We start from the raw sequence: 22,008 nt of genomic DNA, 5'->3' as shown, positions 1-22,008 counted from the left end.
TGGCAGGCAGGCAGTGCTGGGCGGAACGGGCTGTGTCTGTGCACAGGAGGAGGCGGGGAGGAGCGGCTGAGCCTTCCCGCTGGCCCTGGTGGGGAAGCGTTTGAGCTCCCGACATGGGGGAGGAGGAGAGCTTGGGCAAATCCCGCTTCCCCCAGTTCTTTTTCAAATCAATTAGAAAATGTTTACGGCATAACCAGAGAAAACAGGACCAACACGTAAAAGAAAGGGGGCCTGGAGCAAAGAAAATATGTGGAGTGTGAGACAAAATATATTGCCAAACTTTCTGGGGAGTGAGCAGTGTAGTTTGGCCTATCTAATTCTCATGGTAATGAGTTCCCTGTCCCTGGGGGTGTGCAAATGGCAGGGAGCCATTCCTTGTCTGAGACAGATGCCTACCTGTGTCTGCTCAGTTATGTGCTGCCAGGTGAGGGGCTGGGGAGCAGAAGACGCCCTTGGGGGGCCACACAGATCAGCCCAGGCTCTCTTCAGCTGGGATAGAACTTCCCACCCCAAACATTCCTAGAAACCCACCCCCCCCTTCTCGGTGGTTTCAGTTACCCACAGTCGATGGAGGTCTGGAAGCAGAAGATCCTGCTCCTGGCATGTAGTGAGAAGGTCAATAGTAGCCTGAGGCTTTGTCCCCATGCCCTCATCACCGCCCTCACTTCATCTCATCACAAGGCATCTATCATCCAACGTCACAAGAGGGGTGAGCGCAGCCCAGGAATGTAGGCGGAGAGAGGGAGACAACATTCACCTAACTTTTGCTATGGTATTTGGTTATGGTTGTTCTGTTTCATTATTAGTCATCACTGCTAACCTCTTACTATGCCTGACTTATAAATTAAGCTTGATCACAGGTATGTACATATAGGAAAAAAACAGTGTATATCGGACTTGGTACTATCTGGGTTTTCAGGCATCCCCTGGGGGTGTTGGGAAGTATCCCTTGTGGATAAGCGTGGAGACTACTATCTGGAGAGATGCTCTCGTCTAGCCAGCCAGAGCCCTGACAAGACACCGCCCATCCCCTCTGGCTGTTGCGCTGAGGGAGGAAATCAGCTCTTCTGGGTCTGCCATTTGCGTCCCTGCCCCTCTGACCATGGCTTCCCAGCTGACCCTCTCCGGGCCAGTCCTCCAGGGCAGCCTGACGCCCTCAGGTCGGCAGGACGTCTTGCTGGCTGTGTCTGGTGGGGAAGCCAGAAGGACAGGACTAGGGAGCTGGCGGCCCTGCTGGAGGCTTCTCCCACACCTATTAGTAGGCCTACCTGGGTGGTGCTGGGCAGGTCGCTCACCCTCTCTGAGCTGCACAAGAGCAAGAGATTGAGAGAGACAAGGGAGAAAGTGCCCCTTGCGAACACTCTCATGGGATCCAATTGCTGGAGGTGGGAATGTTTAGCAAATACCACTACGTGCCAACAGTCGTTGCGGGGTATGGGGCAAGGGTGGGCCAGACCTAGTCCCTGCTGGCCTAGAGTCCAACCCCAGTCATGGAAGGTTCTGGAAGGAGGTAAATTGTGGGCAGGGTTGTACTGAAAGGGCTCCCTTTCCTCCCAAACAATTTGGGGAACTGGGGCAGTGGAGAGGTGCTCTGGGCAGCTGAAGACACGAGGCCAGGGCATGTTCGGGGGGTGGACCTTTGACCAGGAGCTGCCCACTGTGGCTGGTCCAGAGTCAAGGTCTGGGGGTGAGCGGGGGGCGGGGGTGGTGGTGGCTGTCGCTGTGGCCGCTGGATGCTCATTGCCAGGATGGGTGAGTCCAGGGATGACGCCTTGTCCAGAGCCCTGGCCTTTCCTGTGAGTAGTAGCTGGGCTGGGAAGAAACAGCTCTAACAAGAAACCATCCCCCCCCAAACAACCCAAAAAACCCAGCAACAACGAAAAAACCCACCCCAGCAAGAGAAGCCTCCTTGGCCAACTGCAGCTCCAGCCCTGAAATGTCATTTGGGTTGGTTTCCGCTGATTCACGGGCAAGGAGGGGTGACCTTGCTGTGGTCCAGGCTTCAGCTCATGCAGAAACCTGAAAGGGAAGGGGAGAGAAGCCTGCAGGCAGAGGGACTTAGCGAGGGGAGAGCAACAGGGACAGAGGTCAGTGGAACCACTGGGGGGGGGGGGGGCGGGGAGTCGCAGGGGGTGGTGGGGTGGTTAGAGACCGGCAGGGCAGCTAGAATTAGCATCTGTTCCCAACAGAATCTCGTTTCCGCTCTGTTAATAATTTATCCCCGCTGCAACTTCTCTTACCAATAAATAGGAAATAATTTGTTAGGGAGAATTCCCCCGGCACCCCAGCTTTCTCCCTGGAGTAGAGGGAGGTGGGGATGTACCTCTGTGCCCTTCCTTCCAAACGGTGTGAGCGACTGAGGAACATGGACTTGGGGAGGTCAGTGTCAGAGCTCGATCGTTTCATGAATGGGGAAACTGAGACACAGATAGGGCAAGGCCCCACCAAAGTCATACATGGTGGTTAGGAACAGTCTCCTGAATCCCAGCTCCATGACCCTGTGGGTTAGGGAACTTATTATTGACTTACACACTGGCCCAGGCTGGAAGTTTCCCCCAGAGTTCTAGAAGCATCATGCAAGGTGGAGGATGCGGCTCACTCAGCTGCCGGTTGGCTTCCCCACCTTTGCTCCTCCCTAAGTCCTGTTCTGCAAGAGGGAGCTGGTCCTGCCTGGCCTGACCCTCAGAGCCCCCTGCCCTGGGCCCCTCCCCCTTGGCACCCCTCGCCACCCCTCCGCAGGGCTCCCCTTGGCCGTCTCCTGCCTCCCACAGGCAGATGCCTCCAGCCGCGCCGAGGTTGACGGGCTGAGCGAGACAGTTCAGTTGGCAACTCCGCAGACAGGTTCAGAAAAATCTGTCAGCTGCTAAACTGTTCCCTGGGCCTGCCCACACGCCTGGGAGCAGAGCGATGGGCTGTCTGCCTCCCGGTGGAACCCAAATCCCGAGGGAGTGGCCCAGGTCTGGGGGCGGCAGTGTCCTTCCCTTTTGGGTGAAGGGCACAGTTTCCTGACTTGTCTCTGAGCCCGACTCCCTTAGCTTCTTGTCCCACCTCAGCCACCAGGAAGCAGCATGACCTTGAGACGTTTGCTCAGCCTTTCCTCATTTCTAGAGTGAGCATTGAAGGACCCCGTCTTCCAGGATAGTGCACGGGCAGGGTGTGGACCTTGCTGTGTGCTCAAACCACAGGGCTGGAGACGGCCGGGATGCTGTCCTTCTCTCCGCTGCTGGTGAGCTGGGGCTGTGCAAGGTGCTTGCCACGTGGTAATTCTCATGAGGGCCCCGAGGAGTCAGCCTGCTCATGCCCTGGATTCCGTCCACTCCACAAAGTTTTCCCAAGGAGCCCCAAGAAGTGCCAGGGCCTTGGCTGCCGTGAGGAAGGAGGCGGATGGGGCCGCTGCCCTCATGGCGTTTCCCCTCCAGTGGAGAAGTTGAGGCTTGACTCGGGGGTAGTGGAGAGACTGTGGCTGGGGGGAGCCTGAGCGAGGGCTGTCCCCGCTCATCCAGCCACAAATCACTGAGCCCTTCCCACCATGTTCCGGCACGTGCTGCCCACATTCCCCAAACCCGCCCCATCAGAGTCCAAGGACTAAAATTTCATCTCGACACAGGTTAGGATGCAAGGCTGGTCCGCACACGGCTGTTTATTCCTCTTTCCGAGACTTGGTTACGGCTCCGGTGGCCACCCCGGCACGGGCTCCTTGGTAGGGGCCTGGAGGTCCAAACAGCCCAACTTCCCCTGGGCTCGGTTACCTCCGTCCCTGCTAACGGTCGACTTCGCCACTCAATTATATTTTTTGCCCGAAGCTTGTCTACTCTGTTTATAGCCTGGCCTCTGACTCCCAACTGTACCCTTCGCACAGAAAATAACATAAGAGCAAAAGCATGCAAGAGACCATTGGAAGGTTTGAAATTCGTGGTACAAAATGGTTTCTCCATAGACTAGTTCTTCCCAGGCGACTCCTGCTCGGTGTCCCTGTGGGTCTGTTCCACCTCTTTCCCGGGTGCTGTTATCCTAGCTGCCTGCCTGCCCCTCGCCCTGCACCCCTGCCTTCACCCATCCCCATCACCCCCACCATCTAACCTTTCAGGTGACTTGTCTTTGTGGGTCTGCAGAGACAGGAGAGTCACGCTAGGACGGGCTCAGTTCCCCAGATTTCCTCGGCCAGGTCCCACTGTGCTCAGACGCCGTGGCGCGGGGCTGGCATGCACTCGGTTTCTCGGCCGGTGAAGAGGAGGCCATTGTAGCCCTGGCTGCCCCCGGGGTTGCCGGGAGGACGCCACGCGGAATGGGTGTGCAGTGCCCAGCCCAGCCCGGGCACACGGCTCGCACTCAGTGAATGTCACGATCGTTATGCACTTCTGGACCCGCAGTCCCCAAGGCAGTCCGTGTCTTGTGTGAAGTTCTGGTTTTACTGTCAATGAGCCGGTTGGCCTCAGCCTTGCTTCTTCCCATCGGACGTTGCTGGGACAGCCCCTGAGCCAGTGTATTTGAAGCTGCAGTTTCACAATTATTGCTATACCATTTGCAGATGTTCCCCAGGCATTTCGTACACATTATTTCACATGTTGTTGGATGAGAGACTACGTACTCAGAGAGGTAAAGCAACTTTCTCAAGGTCACACAGCCTCCAGGGATAGAGCTGAGATTAAACCCAGGAGTTTCAGACCCGAAAGGTGGTTTCCTTAACTGCTCTAGAACAGGGGTTCCTAACTGGGGAGAGGCGACCCCATGAATCCCCAGAGTTTGCATGGAAAATGGGATGTGTTACATTTTCTTTGGAGAAAGTTTCAAAGATTTTAATCAGGGGTATGGTTTTCATTTATTTACTTTTGGGGGAATATTCATGAAATGTCTAAAAAAACTAATTACTGCTTTCGATAATATCAAATGTTGGTTTCGGTATCATCCTAAAAGGTTGAAGGTGGGCCTCTAACACACCTAACTTTCTCTCTGGTTTTAGGCCAGGTATTAGGCACTAGGTATTGTTCGGATTGTCCGTTTCATTATTAGTCTGATCTCATGCAGACAGGGGGAAATGTGCCGACCAAGAAGGCCGGCAGACGCCAGACCTCCAGCCTGGCCCTCATGAGCTGTCAGACCGAGGCACAGCACTGGGGGTGGGGGGCTTGGTCAACTGGGCTCCCAACCCCAGGCTCCTCCTCGGGAACCCTCGCTAGGGGAGAACAGAAGGAAAGCGAGAGCGAGAGCAAATGGTGTTTGGGAAGGACCGCTGGCTCAGCGTTGGACAGCGCCTCGAACAGGAGACACGCCCCACACCCCAGAATGGTTAATGGAATTCCAAGATCTTGGGTCAGGAGGGCGGTGGAAGGGAGAGGAGAAATAGGAGCGAGAGGGAGAGAATTGTGCTGGCGATGGCTTGGGGTTTATTTATCGTGCTCGCTGTTGATTAAGCCCGTTCAGCAGCAGGTGCGGGGCTGGTAAATACACAGGCTGATTCATTAGTTTCTGACCATCTGCTTCCCGGGCCGGGGGGTGGGGGGCTAGTGGGCCCCGCAGGTTATGGCAGCGTGGTGTCGGCAGCCGGACTGGAGCCCCGTCCCCTGGCGGTGCTGGCCGTGTCAGTCTTGCTGGTGACAGACAGGCCGGCACAGCTGGGGGTTGTGCGGGATCCGATGCCCTGTGGCGGGGACCACCAAGAGGCTGGGCAGGGTGAGGGAAGGTAGGGCAGGGGGATGAAGAAGGACCGGGGAAAGGTGAGGTGTGGGGTGATTCACAGCAGTCAGGGGTTGACAGGAATAATATGAGCATTCAACATGAGATATAGTAATATTAATCCAATTGTCATTATATTAATAACTAATTAATAATTTAGTGAGTGGCTACGGAGATCCAGGCTCTATACAGAGGTTTTACTACATTGTCCCTGATAAGTGCACTAACATCTCATGACAGATGATGAGGGAATTGCGTTCAAATATTGAGTCAGGCAAGGAGGGCTTCCTGGAGGAGGTGCATGGGGGAGGGCTCTGAAAACGCTGAGGAGGGAGAGTGGCTGCAGGAACACAAGCTCAGAGGTGAGAGGGGTTGAGTCAGTGAGGGAAAAGGCCCAGCCTTCAGTGCTGGATTGGTAGGAGTTATCCTGGTGGACAAGGAAGCATGATGTCTGGTACCCGTGTGCTCGAAATCAGGCCCCAGACAGAGCTTCTGGGGAAGTCATCAAAAACTCACAATTCGGTCCTGCCCCTCTGAACTGGTCCTCCCACCTTGACCTTCCTCTCACCCCCAGCTTCGGGATGAGGCATGTATTCGTCTGCTAGGACCCATTTGGCATAGACAACAGAAATCTATTTGCTCGTGGCTCTGGAGGCTAGAAGTCTAAGATCAAAGTTTGCTTGGCCCTCGAAGACCAAGGCGGGACTGCTTTCCTCCGAGGCCCCTCCCCCGGGCTGGCAGACAGCCGCCCTCCTCCTGCTTCTTCACTTGGTTCGCCTCTGGGCACACTCGCCTCTGGTGTCTCCCTGTGGATCCAAATCTCCTCTCTTACAGGGACCCCGGTCATGTTAGATCAGGACCCACCCTAACGGCCTCATTTTAACTTCATCACCTTTGAAGGCCGTCTCTCCCACCAGTCATATTCCCACATCCCGAGGTTTAGGGTTTCAACATACGAATTTGGAGGGAGACACAATTCAGCGCCTAACAAGGTGCTGGGGGCAGTGGAAGGGGACCTGGGGGGTGAGACGAGGGAGATTGCTGGGCGGTAGGTGGGGGTGCCAACCTAAGGGCAAACTGTGTCCTCCTGCCCAGGTGTCCATGTGTGAGCTCTGGCGCGTCTCCATCCCAAATGGCATGACCGTGCCCGGAGCCGATTCTGCCTATGGACTGAGCGCCCTTCCCCGCCATTGGCAGAGGGACGGGGGCGGGTGCTGTCCCCCACAGGTAGGCTTGCTCTAGCGCTAGCGGCCAGGCCCTCCCGTCACCAGGCCTGGCCTCTGCAGGCCACTGAGCCATCCCCAGGGGCCTCTCAGCCCCTTCCCATTCAGGGTGACGGTGCAGGGTCACTCTGCTGGAGCTCAAGGAAGCTGGGACCCACAAGCTGAGCCAGCCCCTGTCCCTGCCGTGTTGTGTGTGAGGACACTAGTGTTTCAGGACAGCCCTGAGGTTGTCCAGGACAGGGACGGGTTCATCCTCAAAGACCACCTGCTATCAAGGAGGCCTGGGCCAGTCCTGCCTGGTCCTGGGCCTCCAGCAGTTTCCCCATCTGCTGAACGAGGGGTTGGACTCGGCGCTATACCCCTTCCATCCCAAGGTTTGCGGGTCCTGAGAATCAGCAGGCTTGGGCCAGGTGGGGTGGCGGTGACACCACAGGGCACCAAGGACAGAGCTATTTTGGTCGAGGAGGGCTTTGTGGAAGCTGCCTCAGTAAAACCCTGGGTCAGCCTGCCCACCGAGGACCCCTGGGCAGCCCGGGAACGTGTCCTCCACTAAAGGGCATCAGCAGTGATGGCCCGCGGCCGCCGTGTTGATGCTGGCAGGGGCACCAGCTCAGTCCCCCAGGAGGCAACGCACCCACTCCCCCATGGGAGCCGAGTGGCTCATTTTGGAGTGAGAGACTTTAACTCAGATCCAAGCTGTTTTGTCTCTGAGCAAACCAGAGATCTGAAATATTCATAACAAAGGGATACGAGAGGTTGGGGCACCGTGGTTCTTTGTGACAGCTTTTTTTTTTTTTTAATTAATAGACAATGTTTTAGAGCAGTTTTAGGCTTGGAGAAAATTGAGCCCACGCGGCAGGAGTTCCCAGGGCCCCCTTGCCTCCCCACGAACGGCTCCCCCACTATTCACGTGCATGCTGGTTTGGTCCATTTGTTTCAGCTGATGACCAACACGGACAGTCATCGTGAACCAGAGCCCAGAGTTCCATCAGGGTCCCTCTCAGTGTTGTCAGCTTGGGGGGTTTGGACCCATGCAGTGTCCTGCCTCCTCCAGGACCGTGTCACTGCCCTAGAATTCCCCTGTGCTCCAACCCTGGGCAGCCACTGCACTGGTGACATTTCCAGGCCTCCGGGGGAGTTCATGCAGTGGACGGACACGGGGAATGGATCTGACCCGCCATGGAGGGAGCCACAGCGGGTGCCTACTGGGCCCGGGAGTGGGCTGCCAGCCTTCTCGGGGTAGGGTGGGAGGAGAGAGAGCGAGCGGAGTCTGTGCCCTGCCTTCCGCAGCCAACGTCCCCCACTGAGCCTGCCAGGCCTGTGACAAAGCCCTGGAAACGACGCGCCACAACGATGCACCCCAGTGAGAGGAGCCTGTAGACACTCAGCGTCCTCCCGGGGCGCCCAGACTACGCATGAGGTGGGCACAGGCGGGTGTGACGGCCACGCTCTGCAGCAGACAGCCCTGGGTGTGGCTCCCAGTGCTTCCTGCTGGTGCCTTGGGCCAGGGCCCCCACCTTCCCGAGCCCCGGTGCCTTCATCCAGAACGTGGAGCTAATACTTCCATTCTGTGTTTGGAGGTAAGACAGCAAACAGGAGAGAAATGAGACGATGAGGTCTGTAACTGGCATAGCCTGCCTGGCATTCAAATATTTGCGGTGACTTTGACTTGCTCTCCCACCGCCACTCCTTTTTTTTTCAAGTTTTTTGTTTTAAAGATTTTTATTTATTAGAGAGAGCCAGAGAGAGAGCACGAGCCGAGGGGAGGGGCAGAGGCAGAAGCAGACTCCCCACTAAGCAGGGAGCCCAAAGTGGGGCTCCATCCCAGGACCCCGGGGTTATGACCTGAGCCGAAGGCAGACGCCCAACGACTGAACCACCCAGGTGCCCCGTCCCACCGCCACTGCTGTCGCTATAATGGTATTGCATTAAAGGGTCAGGAAGGTGTCTTGGTGTAGGAGATGTTTAAAGAGTTAAGAATGTGAATAGGAATTTTCAAGGCAGACGGAGTGGAAGGGCACATGGAAGAGAGGGAATACTGTCTGCGAAGGCTCAGAGGCGCAGACAAGCTGGGTGTGGAGGGCAGCAGTGCTCAGGTGGGCCGGGCCCCAGGGGGCTGAGAACAGTGGCTCCAGGTATGGTGGAAGCAGAGTACTGAAGAGTTGCATTAAAGAGGCAGGACTTTATCCTGCAGGTGGTGAAGGAGCCACGGGGACCTTGGGAGCGGGTGACTAACGCCCACCCTTCTTGATTGTCTGTATTTGGAGTAGGGGCAAGTGCGTGTTTTCTCGGGAAGCCATAGACTTGCGTGCCTCTGTGTGCTTTGGGGAAATGGGTGAAATTACCAGCCCAGGGGAGGTTGCTGGTGCCCGCACCCCAGAGCACAGGCTCTGCCAACTCCCCAAAGACGCCCAGCGCCCAGGCTGGGCCTAGGCTCCCGGGCCCCGCCCCCAGGCCCTCCCCCTCCAAGGCCCCACCCCGGACCCCGTCCCCCGAGGTCAGCGCCCACCCCTCCCGTCTCCTCCGCCCGCAGGAGAACCCCTACCTGTGCAGCAACGAGTGTGACGCGTCTAACCCGGACCTGGCGCACCCGCCGCGGCTCATGTTCGATAAGGAGGATGAGGGCCTGGCCACGTACTGGCAGAGCGTCACGTGGAGCCGCTACCCGAGCCCGCTGGAAGCCAACATCACCCTGTCATGGAACAAGAGCGTGGAGCTGACGGACGACGTGGTGGTGACCTTCGAGTACGGCCGGCCCACGGTCATGGTCCTGGAGAAGTCCCTGGACAACGGGCGCACGTGGCAGCCCTACCAGTTCTACGCAGAGGACTGCATGGAGGCCTTCGGTATGGCAGCGCGCCGCGCCCGCGACCTGTCGTCCTCGGGCGCCCACCGCGTGCTGTGCACTGAGGAGTACTCGCGCTGGGCTGGCTCCAAGAAGGAGAAGCACGTGCGCTTCGAGGTGCGGGACCGCCTGGCCATCTTCGCGGGCCCCGACCTGCGCAATATGGGCAACCTGTACACGAGGCTGGAGAGCGCCAAGGGCCTCAAGGAGTTCTTCACCCTCACGGACCTGCGCATGCGGCTGCTGCGCCCCGCGCTGGGGGGCACCTACGTACAGCGGGAGAACCTCTACAAGTACTTCTATGCCATCTCCAACATCGAGGTCATTGGCAGGTAAGGCCTGCTGGGGGCACTGGGAGGTTACCTGGGTCCTGGGATGTCACCTAGGTCCCAGGGTGATAGCTGGTACTCAGGATGTTACCTGGTTCCCAGGATGTTGCCTGGGTCCTGGGATGCTGTCTGGTCCTGGAATATTGTCTGGGTCCTGGGATGCTGTCTGGTCCTGGGATATTGTCTGGGTCCCGGCATGTCAGCTAGTACTCAGAATGTTACCTGTTTCCCAGAATGTTAGCTGGTTCCTGGGATGTTAGCTAGTACTCAGGATATTACCTGGCTCCCACGATGTTACCTGCTACCCAGGATGTTTACCTGGTTCCTGGAATGTTAACTGGCTCCTGGGATGGTAGCTGATACTCAGGATATTATGTGGTACCTGGGATGGTACGTGGTATCACATCGAAGGGGCTGCCTATGGTCACCAGGGCTGCACAGACAAGACGCCTGGTTTTTCCATGGAGGGAGGTGAATGATGAAGGTTAAACGTCCTCCGTAGGGCCGGGAGGGCTGGAAGGTGTGGAGGAGACCAGTGGAGCTGGGCAGTGTGGGCAGGGCTTGGGCGAAAGGCAGGCGCTCAGGAGGTGCTCTGTAACTGTCCAGCAACTCAGTGAATCGGTGCTTGTGTCTGGGGGTCCCCCAGTGATTTTCTAGAATGGCAGAGCTTAGCAAAACGGTACACTCCCGATTATGGTTTATCACGCTGAAAAGAGATTAAGATCGGCAACAGAAAAAGGTACATGGGAGGGCTCCTGGAGACCCCAGTGCGAGCTTCTGGTTGCCCTCTCCCAGTGCAGTCATGCAGACAGTATTCAGTCCTCCCAGCAATGATGTATGATAGCACGTGTGGGGTAGCACCAGCCAGGGAAGCTGCCCAAGCCTTGGTGTCTGGGGTTTTTGTTGGGAATTGATCGTGCAGGCGTGGCTGACTGCCTGTATGGTTGACCCTGGTCTTCAATCCCTTGATCCAGAGGCCCCCTGCCATAAATCACATCATCACCATAAACCAAACTGACGTGTCCCAAAGCCCCAGGTAAATAAAGACACTCTTACCGGGCAACACATTCCAAGGGCTCAGAGGTTACCTCCCAGAAGTTGGTCAAGGGCCAAACTTTCCTTGGCATACGCAGGGTGTGGATAACACACACCTGGTGAGTTAATCCTTTACTCACAGCTTTGGAGAAGAATGTGTTTCCAGGCCACTTTGGGTGGAGGGAAAAGACCATTGTAGATAAAAACAGCTTTGGATCCCCAGGAAAGATGGCGGATGATTAAGTGACTCCATGATATCTGGGTCATTTGTTCCTGCAACAGCGAATGTGTCAGGCTGTAGGAGACAAGCCCTGTATCCCTGGGCCAGCTCCGTAACGCCCTGCTCTGCACTCAGGAGAGGCTCGGGGCAGCCTCATCCCTGGGTCGGCGAGGGGTCGTGATAAGGGGCAACAGCATGTGATACTCTCCTAGTGTGACTCCCGGACTGGCAGCATCAGCAGCGCTTGGACACTTGCTAGAAACACACATTCTCGGGCCCCACACCAGACCCACTTCATCATAACCTCCAGGGGTGGGCCCAGCAATCTGTGTTTTAACGAGCCCTCCGGGGATTCTGATGCGTGCTCTAGTCTGAGAACACTGATGTGCCAGTTGGGAGCATGGTTCTGGAGCCGGACGGCCTGGTTGGATTCCCAGCACTGCCATCCACTGGCTGTGAGACTCCGAACAAGGACCCTTCTGTGCCCCAGTTTCCCCATCTGTAGAAGGGGGATGGTAACGATCAGGCCCTTCTCATTGGATGGTGGTGACAGTTAAACGGGCTAACATGGGGCATAATCAGATCAGGGGCATGGCTTGGGCCGTGTGGGCAGGGGTCCCACCAAGAACCCCACTGGGACATCGTACGCTGGGGGCATCTTTCCACAGTGGGCTCCAAAGACCACCCCGTATAGAATGACTGACGAGAGGAAAAAGCATTTTTTGTGGGGTGTGGCTGGTGTAATCCCTTTTCTGTAAAATGTATAATACACCCGTGTGCATAATTTCTACATCTTGGGGAGTGTTGGAAAGAAGTCTGTCCAGGCACAGGAACAGCATCAGGGTTGGGGGCAAAGGCTGGGAGCTTATGTGCTGACAGATCACTGTGGTCCTGCCTCCAGAGTGGGGCTCTTGTTTTCAGCTCCCGTTTGCATTTTATTTTACTTGGACTCCGTGTGTGTATTCCAGGTGGGCCAAGGCAAAGGCAAGCAGTTGATGAGGTGGTTCATGGTCAAGGCTGGCAGGTGCACGCACATGCAGGGGGTGTGGTCCTGACACCTGTGACTTCTAACCCTCCCCCGCTTCGGGCAGGATATGTTAAATCAGGAATGTTCTGGAAACCACCTGATAGATGGCCACTGTTGTGGAAGCTGGGGGTCGAGGATGGCGCTCTCTGATCCGTGTCCAGCCTTTGGGCCTCTGGTCTCTCGGTGACCTTTGCCTACCCTAGGGATGCAATGGCTGATATAAGACCCTCCCTCCATCCTGCGGTCCCAGCCGGCTTAGCAGTGTGGTGGTGGGGACCAGATTGCCACACCTTCTGAGGGTCGTGGCTGCCTTTCTGATCTACCTTGGGCTGCTGCAGGGGGACCCTCATCTTCAGGAGTGTGGTCAACGGCCCTCCTTCCACCTCATTGGGTGATCCGGGGCCAGGTAAGCAGTTTCCAGCCCTGCCCCTCTGCACCCCACTCAGGGCCTAAGTTTCCCACCTGTACCTTGAAGACTGGGCGCCTGGAGACCACATCTCCTTGGCAAGATGGCAGGGCAGCCCCTGCTCAGCAGCTCCCAGCTCCCCTTGGCACCCAGCCTCTGCGGGCGACGGGGATTAGACGTAGTGGTGGCGAAAGTACGGCAATCAATTCACAGATGAAGTAAGTACTCTTCAGCCGGCTGGTTGGCAGGAAAGCGGCAGCTTGGCTTATCGATTAATTAGGTCTGGTTAGATGGTTCAGCAAAGGGCTGCAGCTTCCTCTGCTTTTCCTTTTTAAATTCCGGGTGGGGAAACCCAACAGTGCCAGGGAGCCAGAGAGCCCCAGCGAGACAAGACAGGGTGGCCAAGGCGTACGGAGGAACCGCCCAGATGATGCCCTTGATGTTCCTGAGTGGGCACCTGGGGACCTCCCAGGGCCTCTCAGTTTCTGGGATCTTAGACTGAACCTGTTCTGGGATTCCCTGAGTCTCACGGCCCCGAGTGCCTCTCCCTGTAGCCTGCCAACAATAGCAGCGGATACTCATTGAGCGTTTGCTACAGTCTCATTGACTGAGTCTCATTGAGCTCCGAGCTAAGGGCTTCATGTGCATTTTCTTATTTAATAATAGTCATTTGATTCCCCAATGAGTTATTGAATTGCTAAGATCCCACAAGCTGAGAATGCGGCATTGAGCAAGCCAGACCTGATCCCCACCCCGTAGAGCTTTCCCTATAGAGACAGCACTCCCCTCTACCTCATGTTTTCGGATGCAGAGGCTGAGGTCAGGGAATATAAGGAGATCTCACCGCTAAACTAAACACCAGACAGCCAGGATCCAACCCAGGCATAACCCAAGCTCAAGTGAATTTCTGTATAAGGCCGTCTTATTGACCCCCTCTCCTAACTCCAAAGGTCTCTGGTACCGTGGTTGTTCCCAACCTGCCACTGTTGTCAGCTGTTTCCACCTGCAAGCTCCCCAAGCACGTTGGAGAGGCCGGGCTCCATCCCTGATTAGCTGGGTCTCCTTAACCTGACCGAGCCCCAGTTTTCTTATCTGCAAACTGGAAGTATAGTAACTCCCTCATCAGCCGGTGGTGAGGATCGGGTGAGCTGATGTGTTTGTGGAGCTCATTCTCGCATGCCCTTCCTCCGGCTAGGTGGCAGGACAGGTGAGGGAGGGAGGCGTGTGGCCGGGGCTGCATCCACCCCCAGAAATTGGAGCTCAGAAACGATGCAGGGAAGCATGCGGTCTGGGGTTAGTGTGGTGGCAAGCCCAAACATCTATAGGGGCCTGGAAGACCAACATCCCTGGGTAATGTAGACCCATAGCGACAACAGGGAAGGGTGTTTCGAAAACCCTGTGCAGGTCCAACAAAGCACACTGGTGGCCCAGGGCCCCTCCTGAGCTGACCGTGTGCCCCTCACGCTCTGAGATGTTCCTGCCCCGTGTCAGGTGTGACAGCGTAGCCGCTGTACTGATAGGATTCAGCAGGCCCCCAGCAGAGTGGGCACCCAGGGGCTGGGGCATGGGCACACCGGCAAAACTGTGTTGCCAGTCCTGCCCACTCTGGGTCTCGGACAGAGAGTAGACGGGGGTCATCCAGTTCTCATCCCCAAGCCCTGACCAGGGGCAAATTCCTCTGCTCAGAAAATTCTCAGAGGTTCCAGGGAACCGGTCCAGCTGGGCCTTTGGCAGCTGGGGTCAGGGAAGGAGGAGTGAGTTCCCTGTTCCAGGAGGTATTCAAGCCCAGCAGGGTGGTGTTTGTGGGAGATGATGGCGAGAGTTCCCATGGGTCAGATGAACAACAATAATAAATGGTGATTAAGTGAACAGGAGCTTATAAACACCACTTAGAAATTTGGTGGGTGTTAGATTACAGGCATTGTGTCCTCACCCCCTTTTAACCCAGGAGGAGCTTGGAGGGGGAGAAAACATGTTCCATCCCAGAGACAGAGCTGGGCCCAGATGGGCCCGTCTGACCCTGGACTGGCTGAGCCAACCGCCTTCACCAGGTTCTGCTCCGAGTCCCTGGGTCAGCTGACACCCACCTGGTTTTCTTCTCCCCTCCCCCCTTCCCCACTTCTGGCCTTCTTGTCTTCTTCCACAAACGTCCTGTCCCTATTGATCACCCAGTAACTGGAGATGGACGGAACTCAGGACGAGAATAGAAAGCTCGGAGGGAAGATTTCTGCTCTGGGTGTGAGTGTGGAGGGCGGTGGGTGGGGGTGGGGCCTCATCAGAGAGAGAGGCACCTTCTCGCCCAACCTGTGTGCTTGGCCCTCCTTCTAGCCTCTTCCCGGGCCTTTCTGCAGGGAGTGTGTCAATTCCCTGTAACGCTGGGACCCTGCTCGAGGCAGAGGAGTTCCACTCCTCGGTCTGTCTGTGCGAAAGCAGGGAAAGCAGGGCCTTGAAGGTATGTGTGGGCGCCTGTGTCCCCAACAGCACCACGCACAGCAGCCCCAAGGTGGCCATTGACAGATGATGGATACATGAGATGTGGTCCGTCCATATTCCATGGAACGTTAGCCTCAAAAAGTAAGGGCATTCTTTTTTTTTTTTTTTTAAGATTTTATTTATTTATTCGACAGAGATAGAGACAGCCAGCGAGAGAGGGAACACAAGCAGGGGGAGTGGGAGAGGAAGAAGCAGGCTCACAGCAGAAGAGCCTGATGTGGGGCTCGATCCCATAACGCCGGGATCACGCCCTGAGCCGAAGGCAGACGCTTAACCGCTGTGCCACCCAGGCGCCCCCAAGTAAGGGTATTCTGACACCTGCTACAACATGGGCGAGCCCTGGGGACATGATGCCGAGTGAGATAAGCCAGACGCAAGAAGGACAGGTATCCCCTGCCTCTGCTCAGATACGGTACCTGGAGAAGTCAGGAGCAGAGCAACAGAAAATAACACAGAGGCCTGGGGGAGGCGGGGGTGCGGAGTTACCGTGTAGTGGGGACGGAGTTTCTGTTTGGGATGATCCGAACGTTCTAGAGGCGGGTGGCGGGGATCCTTGCGCAGGAAGGTGAACGTACTTAACGCCCCTGAACGATGCACCTAAACACGGGAAAATGGTGAATTTTATGTTACATATATTTTACTTCAATTAAAAAAAGAAAAGAAAGAAGACTCTTGATCTGGGGGTCAAGAGTTCGAGCCCCACATTGGGTGTAGAGATGACTTAAAAACATAAATAAAAACTTAAAAAAAGGGGCGCCTGGGTGGCACAGCGGTTAAGCGTCTGCCTTCGGCTCAGGGCGTGATCCCGGCATCCTGGGATCGAGCCCCACATCAGGCTCCTCCGCTATGACCTGCTTCTTCCTCTCCCACTCCCCCTGCTTGTGTTCCCTCTCTCGCTGGCTGTCTATTTCTGTTAAATAAATAAATAAAATCTTTAACAACAACAACAACAAAAATTTAAAAAAAAATAAGAGGGAACAGGTGGGTGGATGGCTTCCGTGTCAGAGTGGGTGCCAACCCTGCCTCAGCCGTGACCCTGGGCAGTTTACACCAGCTGCCCGGGCCTCTGTTCCCACCTCCATAAAACGGAGAGAACAACCATGGGGTGTAAGTGAGGTGAACCAAGAAGAGGGCTTGGAGCCGTGGCCGGGCCGGGTGAGTGCCCGCGAGTACCAGCGGCAGCATCATGCCCAGGAAACATTTGCCAGGTGGCAGCGTGCACCCCGGAGTCCCTTCCCCCTGGCCATGCACTTTCTGGAGGGTCACGGAGGCTTTAGGAGCCAGGACTCCCCAAAGTACTTGCTGGGCGTAGGGTGTGGTGTGGGTGGTCAGCCTGGAAGCGGGGCCCCAGGTTCTATGCCATTCTCAAAGGGGGCCCGGGATCACCAGTGTTTGGAGAGTCAGTTTTGTGTGCTACTTATTTTCTTTAAAGATTTTATTTATTTATTTGTGAAACAGAGGGAAAGCACAAGCAGGGGGAGCAGCAGAGGCAGAGAGAGAAGCAGACTCCCCGCTGAGCAGGGAGCCCCACGCAGGGCTCGATCCCAGGACCCTGAGATCACGACCTGAGCCGAAGGCAGACGCTTAACCATCTGAGCCACCCAGGCGCCCCACTTTTTTTTTAAATGAACATATGCGAACTCCGCTCACAGGGGGCAGAGATGTCATTAGGGGCACCTCACGCCCCCACACTGGGCCTGCGAGCTTTCTGAGCCATTGTTTCCCACCAAAGAGCAGACGTGCACAATTAAGACAGTACTGTCCATCTGCTGAGAACTGGGGGGAACAGCAGTCTGAGGAACTGTGCCGGGGTCCCCTGCCCAGTGCGGCTGCCCCGGGTGTCTCTGCTCTGCTCCCTGAACAGGTGTGCTCCCCTCCCCCCGTCAGCGTGAGGGGGCAGGAAGGGGTCCTGGTTTGGACCGGTCACAGAAGACGTGGGGAGACCTGCGGGAGGGTTGGGGATGGAATCCCCAGCAGCAGTGTCTTCCCGACAGCGCCAGGAGAACCTTGCCCCCTCTCTCTTGCTGGAGGAGAAGGAGTTCCTGAGAGTTTTCTCACTGTGGTATTAATTCATTCCACAGATACTTTAATGCACACTTTTATTCGTGTCCTAAGGCCGCCGGAACCAAGTACCACAACCCAGGTGGGCTTAAAAAACCTGAAACGTATCATCTTACAGCTCTGGCGGAGTGAAGTCTGAAATCAAGGGGTGGGCAGGGCCACGCGCGCTCTGAAACGTGTAGAGAAGAATCGGGTCCATGCCTCCCTCCCGGCTTTGGGCGCAGCCAGTGACCTCTGGCCCGGTTGGCTGTCTTTGCGTCCCTCTGCTCCCAGCCTCTGTCTCCTCCCTGCTGCCTGTCCCGGTCTGGTGTGCTCACCGCAGCTCTTCTTGGAAGGACGGCAGTCACGCTGGAGTCACCCTACTCCCTATCAGCTCCTCTTATCTTATATCTTACTCACATCTGCAAAGACCCTACTTCCATATAATTTCGAAGAGCAGGAGATAGAGCCTCATGAAGGGTGAGAGGGACACTGCCAGCAGGAGAACACACATGGTGCCTTCTGAGAACTTCACGTGACGTGGCTCGAGTGTGTGATGCCCTAAGACAAGATCAGAGGGGACATGGCCAGATCCCGCCAGCCCCGCGGCCGTGGGAGGGAGTTGGTTTTATTCTGAGTTCAGCGAAAGCTCTTGCAGGATGCTGGGAAGTGACATGCTCTGATTTCTGACGCTTCGACATTTGGGTTGGGAGGGGACCAAGGAGTGGCAGAGAAACTAGGCAGTTTCTTCCAAGACTGATGGTGGCGGGTGCTGGTTCCGATGGTGGAGGAGGGAGCCGGGAGCCGCCTGGGGATGGGGGGCCTTTGGCAGAAGTAGCTAGCTGTGTGGCTGGCAGGGACGGGGAGCAGGAGGCATCCAGGGGACTCCCAGGGTGCTGGCGTGAGCCCCTGAGTAGATGGAGATTTTACCTGGTCACATGTGGACAGCTGGGAGGGAAGAAGTTTCCGGAGGAAGTTGTTTTTACATTTTTATGTTTTATTTTTTATTTTGTCATACAGTAAAAATCATACCTTCTGGGGCACAGTTCTATGAGTTTTAACACACGTACAGATTCACGTGACTGCCACCACCATCAAGACACAGGACACTTCCGTGTTCCCATGAAACTCCCTCTGGCTGCCCAGTTGTAGCCCCCCAACCCCAGCAACTACAGATGCGGGCTCCGTCCGTACAGTTGTCTTTCTGAAAATGTCCTGTAGGTGCTGTCGTGGGGCATGTGGGTGGCTTCTTTCTCTCAGCACAGTGCCTTTGAGCAACGGGCTTTCTTGTTGCTGGGTGATGTCCCACTATGTGCTGGGTGGTGTCCTACTGTGTGTGGGGTGCTTACTGTGTGCCAGGTGACGTCCCACTGTGTGCCGGGTAGCATCCCCCTGCGTGCTGGGTGATGTCCTACTGTTTGCCAGGTGATGTCCCACTGTGTGCTGGCCATACCTCCGTTCCTGTGGCCATTCAGCCATTGTGCGGTATATTAACTGCTTCCAGTTTAGGGCAATCGTGAGTAAAGCTGCCATGAACACTCACGCAAAGGTTTTGGGGAGAACGTAGTTTTCAGTTCCCTTGAGTAAATGCCCAGGCGTGGGATCGCCATGTCCCGTGATAAGTGTATGGTGCCTTTTATAAGAAACCGCTGCGCAGTTTTCTAGAGTGGCTGCACCCAGGGAAGAGGGCGCTCCGCTCTGGACCTGTGGCTGTGGGCCCCCTGGAGGCCTCCGTGTCTGGAGTGCAGGCCAGACTGGGCCCTGGGGCCTCTGGGGCTTAGAGACATCCTGACTCTATTGAGAACCCGAGAGAATGGGGAGGTGGGGAGAGCCTCAGGCCTGGATGGAGCCCAGAGAGGTTGGGTAGTGAAGGCTGGACACAGAGCACGAGCAGCCCAGAGGGGGAGAGTCCAGAAGGACCGCGCCCAAAGCCAAGCGAGTGAGGGTGTCCGATGCTGCTGGGGGGTCCAGACGGAGGAGGGCAAGGCAGGTCTGTGGATTTGGCAACAGGGAGGTCAAAGGCGACCCCCTTGAGAGCAGATGTGGTGGAGTCGGGGGTGAATGCCACAAAGTGAAAGAAGATAAACGAGGGGTAAAAATGGGGTGTTGTTAAGGCCTTTAAGAAGTGCGATCCTGAAAGGGAGCCTGTGGGGAGAAGTGGGGGGGGAGAGTTCTTTCTACAAATGGGGGCAGCTCCACGGCGCATTGGCACTCTGCTGGAATCACCCAGAACAGTGTGGGGAGAGCAGACGGGGTACAGGAAAGGGCTGGAGGGGGCCTCCAGGCGGGAGAAGGGGTGAAGGGACAGAGGGTGACCTTGCAGCACACGAGGGGGAAAGGCACACGCACGCTGACAGATGCAATATTTGGGTCAGAATCCCGGCTTCTAACACTCTGGCAAAGAAGGACGGCCATCCTCCTGCCCCCCCCCCAGGCTCCAGGAGGTCTCTCTGAGGTGACAGGGCTCCAGGTGTCAGAGGGAAGCCTACATTTGCATCCCACTCTTTCCTTTGCTACGACTTCTGGCCCAAGGCAAGTCTCCCCCGTTTCCCCACCTGAGCACCTGCAGGTTAGCTCAAGGCCCCACGTGCAGCAGGTGAGCAAGAAATGGGCGCCCTTGTTATTTGGAAGGAGTCGGTTTTCACTCACCTGAACGCAAACCGCACTAGGGGGGCCCTCTCCAGCCAAGAGGAAGCTCTGGGTCTCATCTCCCCTCCAGTGTGGTCCCCACCCTCCTCATTAGTCAGCTGGCGGGAAGGAAAGGATGTGCCCCATAGCCCAAGTGACTTGGGAAGACAATGTTCCTGCCAGTGGCACAGCGAGGAGTGTGGTCCCCACAGCCTGGCGGCACTCCTCAGACGAACCCCAGGCCCCCGCAGGCTCTGCGCCCTGTCCCCCAGCTTTGTGACCCGCAGGACCTAGAGGCGTGGGCAGTGAGAGGGACAGACAGGGCCATGCAGACAGGACTGTGCAGGGGCAATGAGAGTCGGAGGGGGGGACAGAACGATTTGAGTCTATTCTCGGGCCTGGGCCTCCTCAGCAGAGGGAGCGGGGAGGGGCGGGGGGTCATTCTGAAGGCTCGCTGGCATGTCGCCCCCTCTCGAGCATGGGTTCGATGCACCGCAGCTCGCTTCCTGTACCCCCGCCCCCACCCCCACGCACTTGGCTGTGCACCCGCCCCCCGTCCCCCGCAGGCAGAAATCCACTTCTACAAGCACCTGTCACCGAACACATCAATCACTGAATCATGGTGTGCACGCTGCTCACAGACTCAAGACTCTGGGCCGTAGGGTGCCCCGAGGCCTCAGCGGGAGCCTGGGGTCCACGAGGGGCCTTAGCTTGGCTGTCCAGGACTTGGGGGGTCTCGGGGCTTCTCCCCATTCGGAGTTGCCCATTCTGAGCTTGGGATCCTGGAGGCCTCTTTCCACTCTGCGGGGCCGTGCCCTCCATCTGGACTCCACCCAGCCCTCCCACCCACTCCCAGCCTGAGCAAGTGCATTACATGGACTCCCGTCACCCCCCTGCCCCCTGAGAGCGGCAGCGCCAGAGCCAGGATTTCATCTGGGGAGACGACTGGCTTCTCTCTTTCATCTTGCCCCTTCTGTACAGAGGCTTTTGCCCCAAACACAAATCCCGGCATGTCCCTCCCCTCTGTGTCTTCCCACCAACCCTAGAATCAAGTCCACACTCTGCAGCTCTGCTCACACGGCCCAGGCTTTGCCTCCCCTCCTTCGGCAGCCTGGGCTCTGAGTCCTCGCAGACCTGGTGCCCGGATGCCGGGTCCCTCTGACTTCCCTCTGGGCTGTTCCTTCTGCCCGGAGCACAACCCAGCCCTCCCTGCCCTCCTGTCTGGCCGGTTCCTCCTCCCTCGGCCTTGGCTCAGACGGCCCCTCTCTGGGGCTCCCAAAGGCTGGAGACCTGGGCAGCCACCCCCTCCATGCCCTGCTCTGGCTTTCAAGATGTGTGGCAGTCCCAGTGCTCTGCCACAGCTACGGCGGCCACACGTGGACACATCTGACCCCCTGACCCAGCCCCGCCCCCGGCACGGAGCTGAGTCGGGTCTGGCTTGTTCGCCCAGTGAGGCCGGGACCGGGAACCAGGTGGGCATGCTGTGTATTTATTGAACTCTTTCACTCATTCATCCATGAGCGAACGAGCTTACCATCAGTAGCTCCTTGCAGAGCAGGAAGGGCGTGGTGTGTTAGCAGCTTGGAGGCAGGGAGGCAAAGCCAGCTGGGCTTGCCAACACCCACCCTGTTGTTGCTCACCCTTCTACCATCGCACCCAGCAACGCCGATCCCCCGGGCCTGAGCCCTCCCATCAGGGCGCCGGGGCCCCTCACAGGGGGGAAGACATGGATCTGGCTTTAGTCAATGGCCTGGCCAGGCTGGGGTGGTGTGGGGTGGCCTTTCCAGGCCCTCCCTGGCCATAGCCACTGGCCGTCCCCAAGCCACACACTCGACCCACAGACCCACCGGCTCCCTTCCACCAGCCTCTCCCGGTGGTGGGAGGCTGCCTCTGGCTGTATAATGGGTAATAGGATTTATCAATAGTCTGGAGGAGGTGATGTATGTTAAAGCACTTAATATAAAAGGACTTCGCACAGAAGCCCAAATTTGATTTGGCCAATGAACTCAATTGCCGGCCTGACCCAGTTCCAGGAGGAGCGGCAGCCAGCATTTATCCACATTACCCTGAGAAAGCCAGACCCCTTCTG

At 56.9% G+C, this 22,008-nt stretch overlaps 1 protein-coding gene across 3 annotated transcripts in view; it reads left to right on the top strand.

The window, feature by feature from the left end:
- NTNG2 (netrin G2) overlaps positions 1-22,008 on the top strand; it is a 67,741-nt gene that overhangs the window by 20,840 nt on the left and 24,893 nt on the right. For all 3 annotated transcript variants that reach the window (XM_087869237.1, XM_087869236.1, XM_087869238.1), the window contains exon 4: positions 9,430-10,073. In XM_087869237.1, coding sequence (XP_087725363.1) covers positions 9,430-10,073 — 644 coding nt within the window. The remainder of the gene's footprint in view (positions 1-9,429; positions 10,074-22,008) is intronic.

Source organism: Ursus americanus, chromosome 18 (assembly GCF_024610735.1).
Source record: "Ursus americanus isolate L20-20 chromosome 18, mUrsAme1.1.p, whole genome shotgun sequence".
NCBI classification, from domain to species: Eukaryota; Metazoa; Chordata; class Mammalia; order Carnivora; family Ursidae; genus Ursus; species Ursus americanus.
Note: the sequence above shows the minus strand (reverse complement) of the source record. Positions and strands in the feature narration are given on the sequence as shown.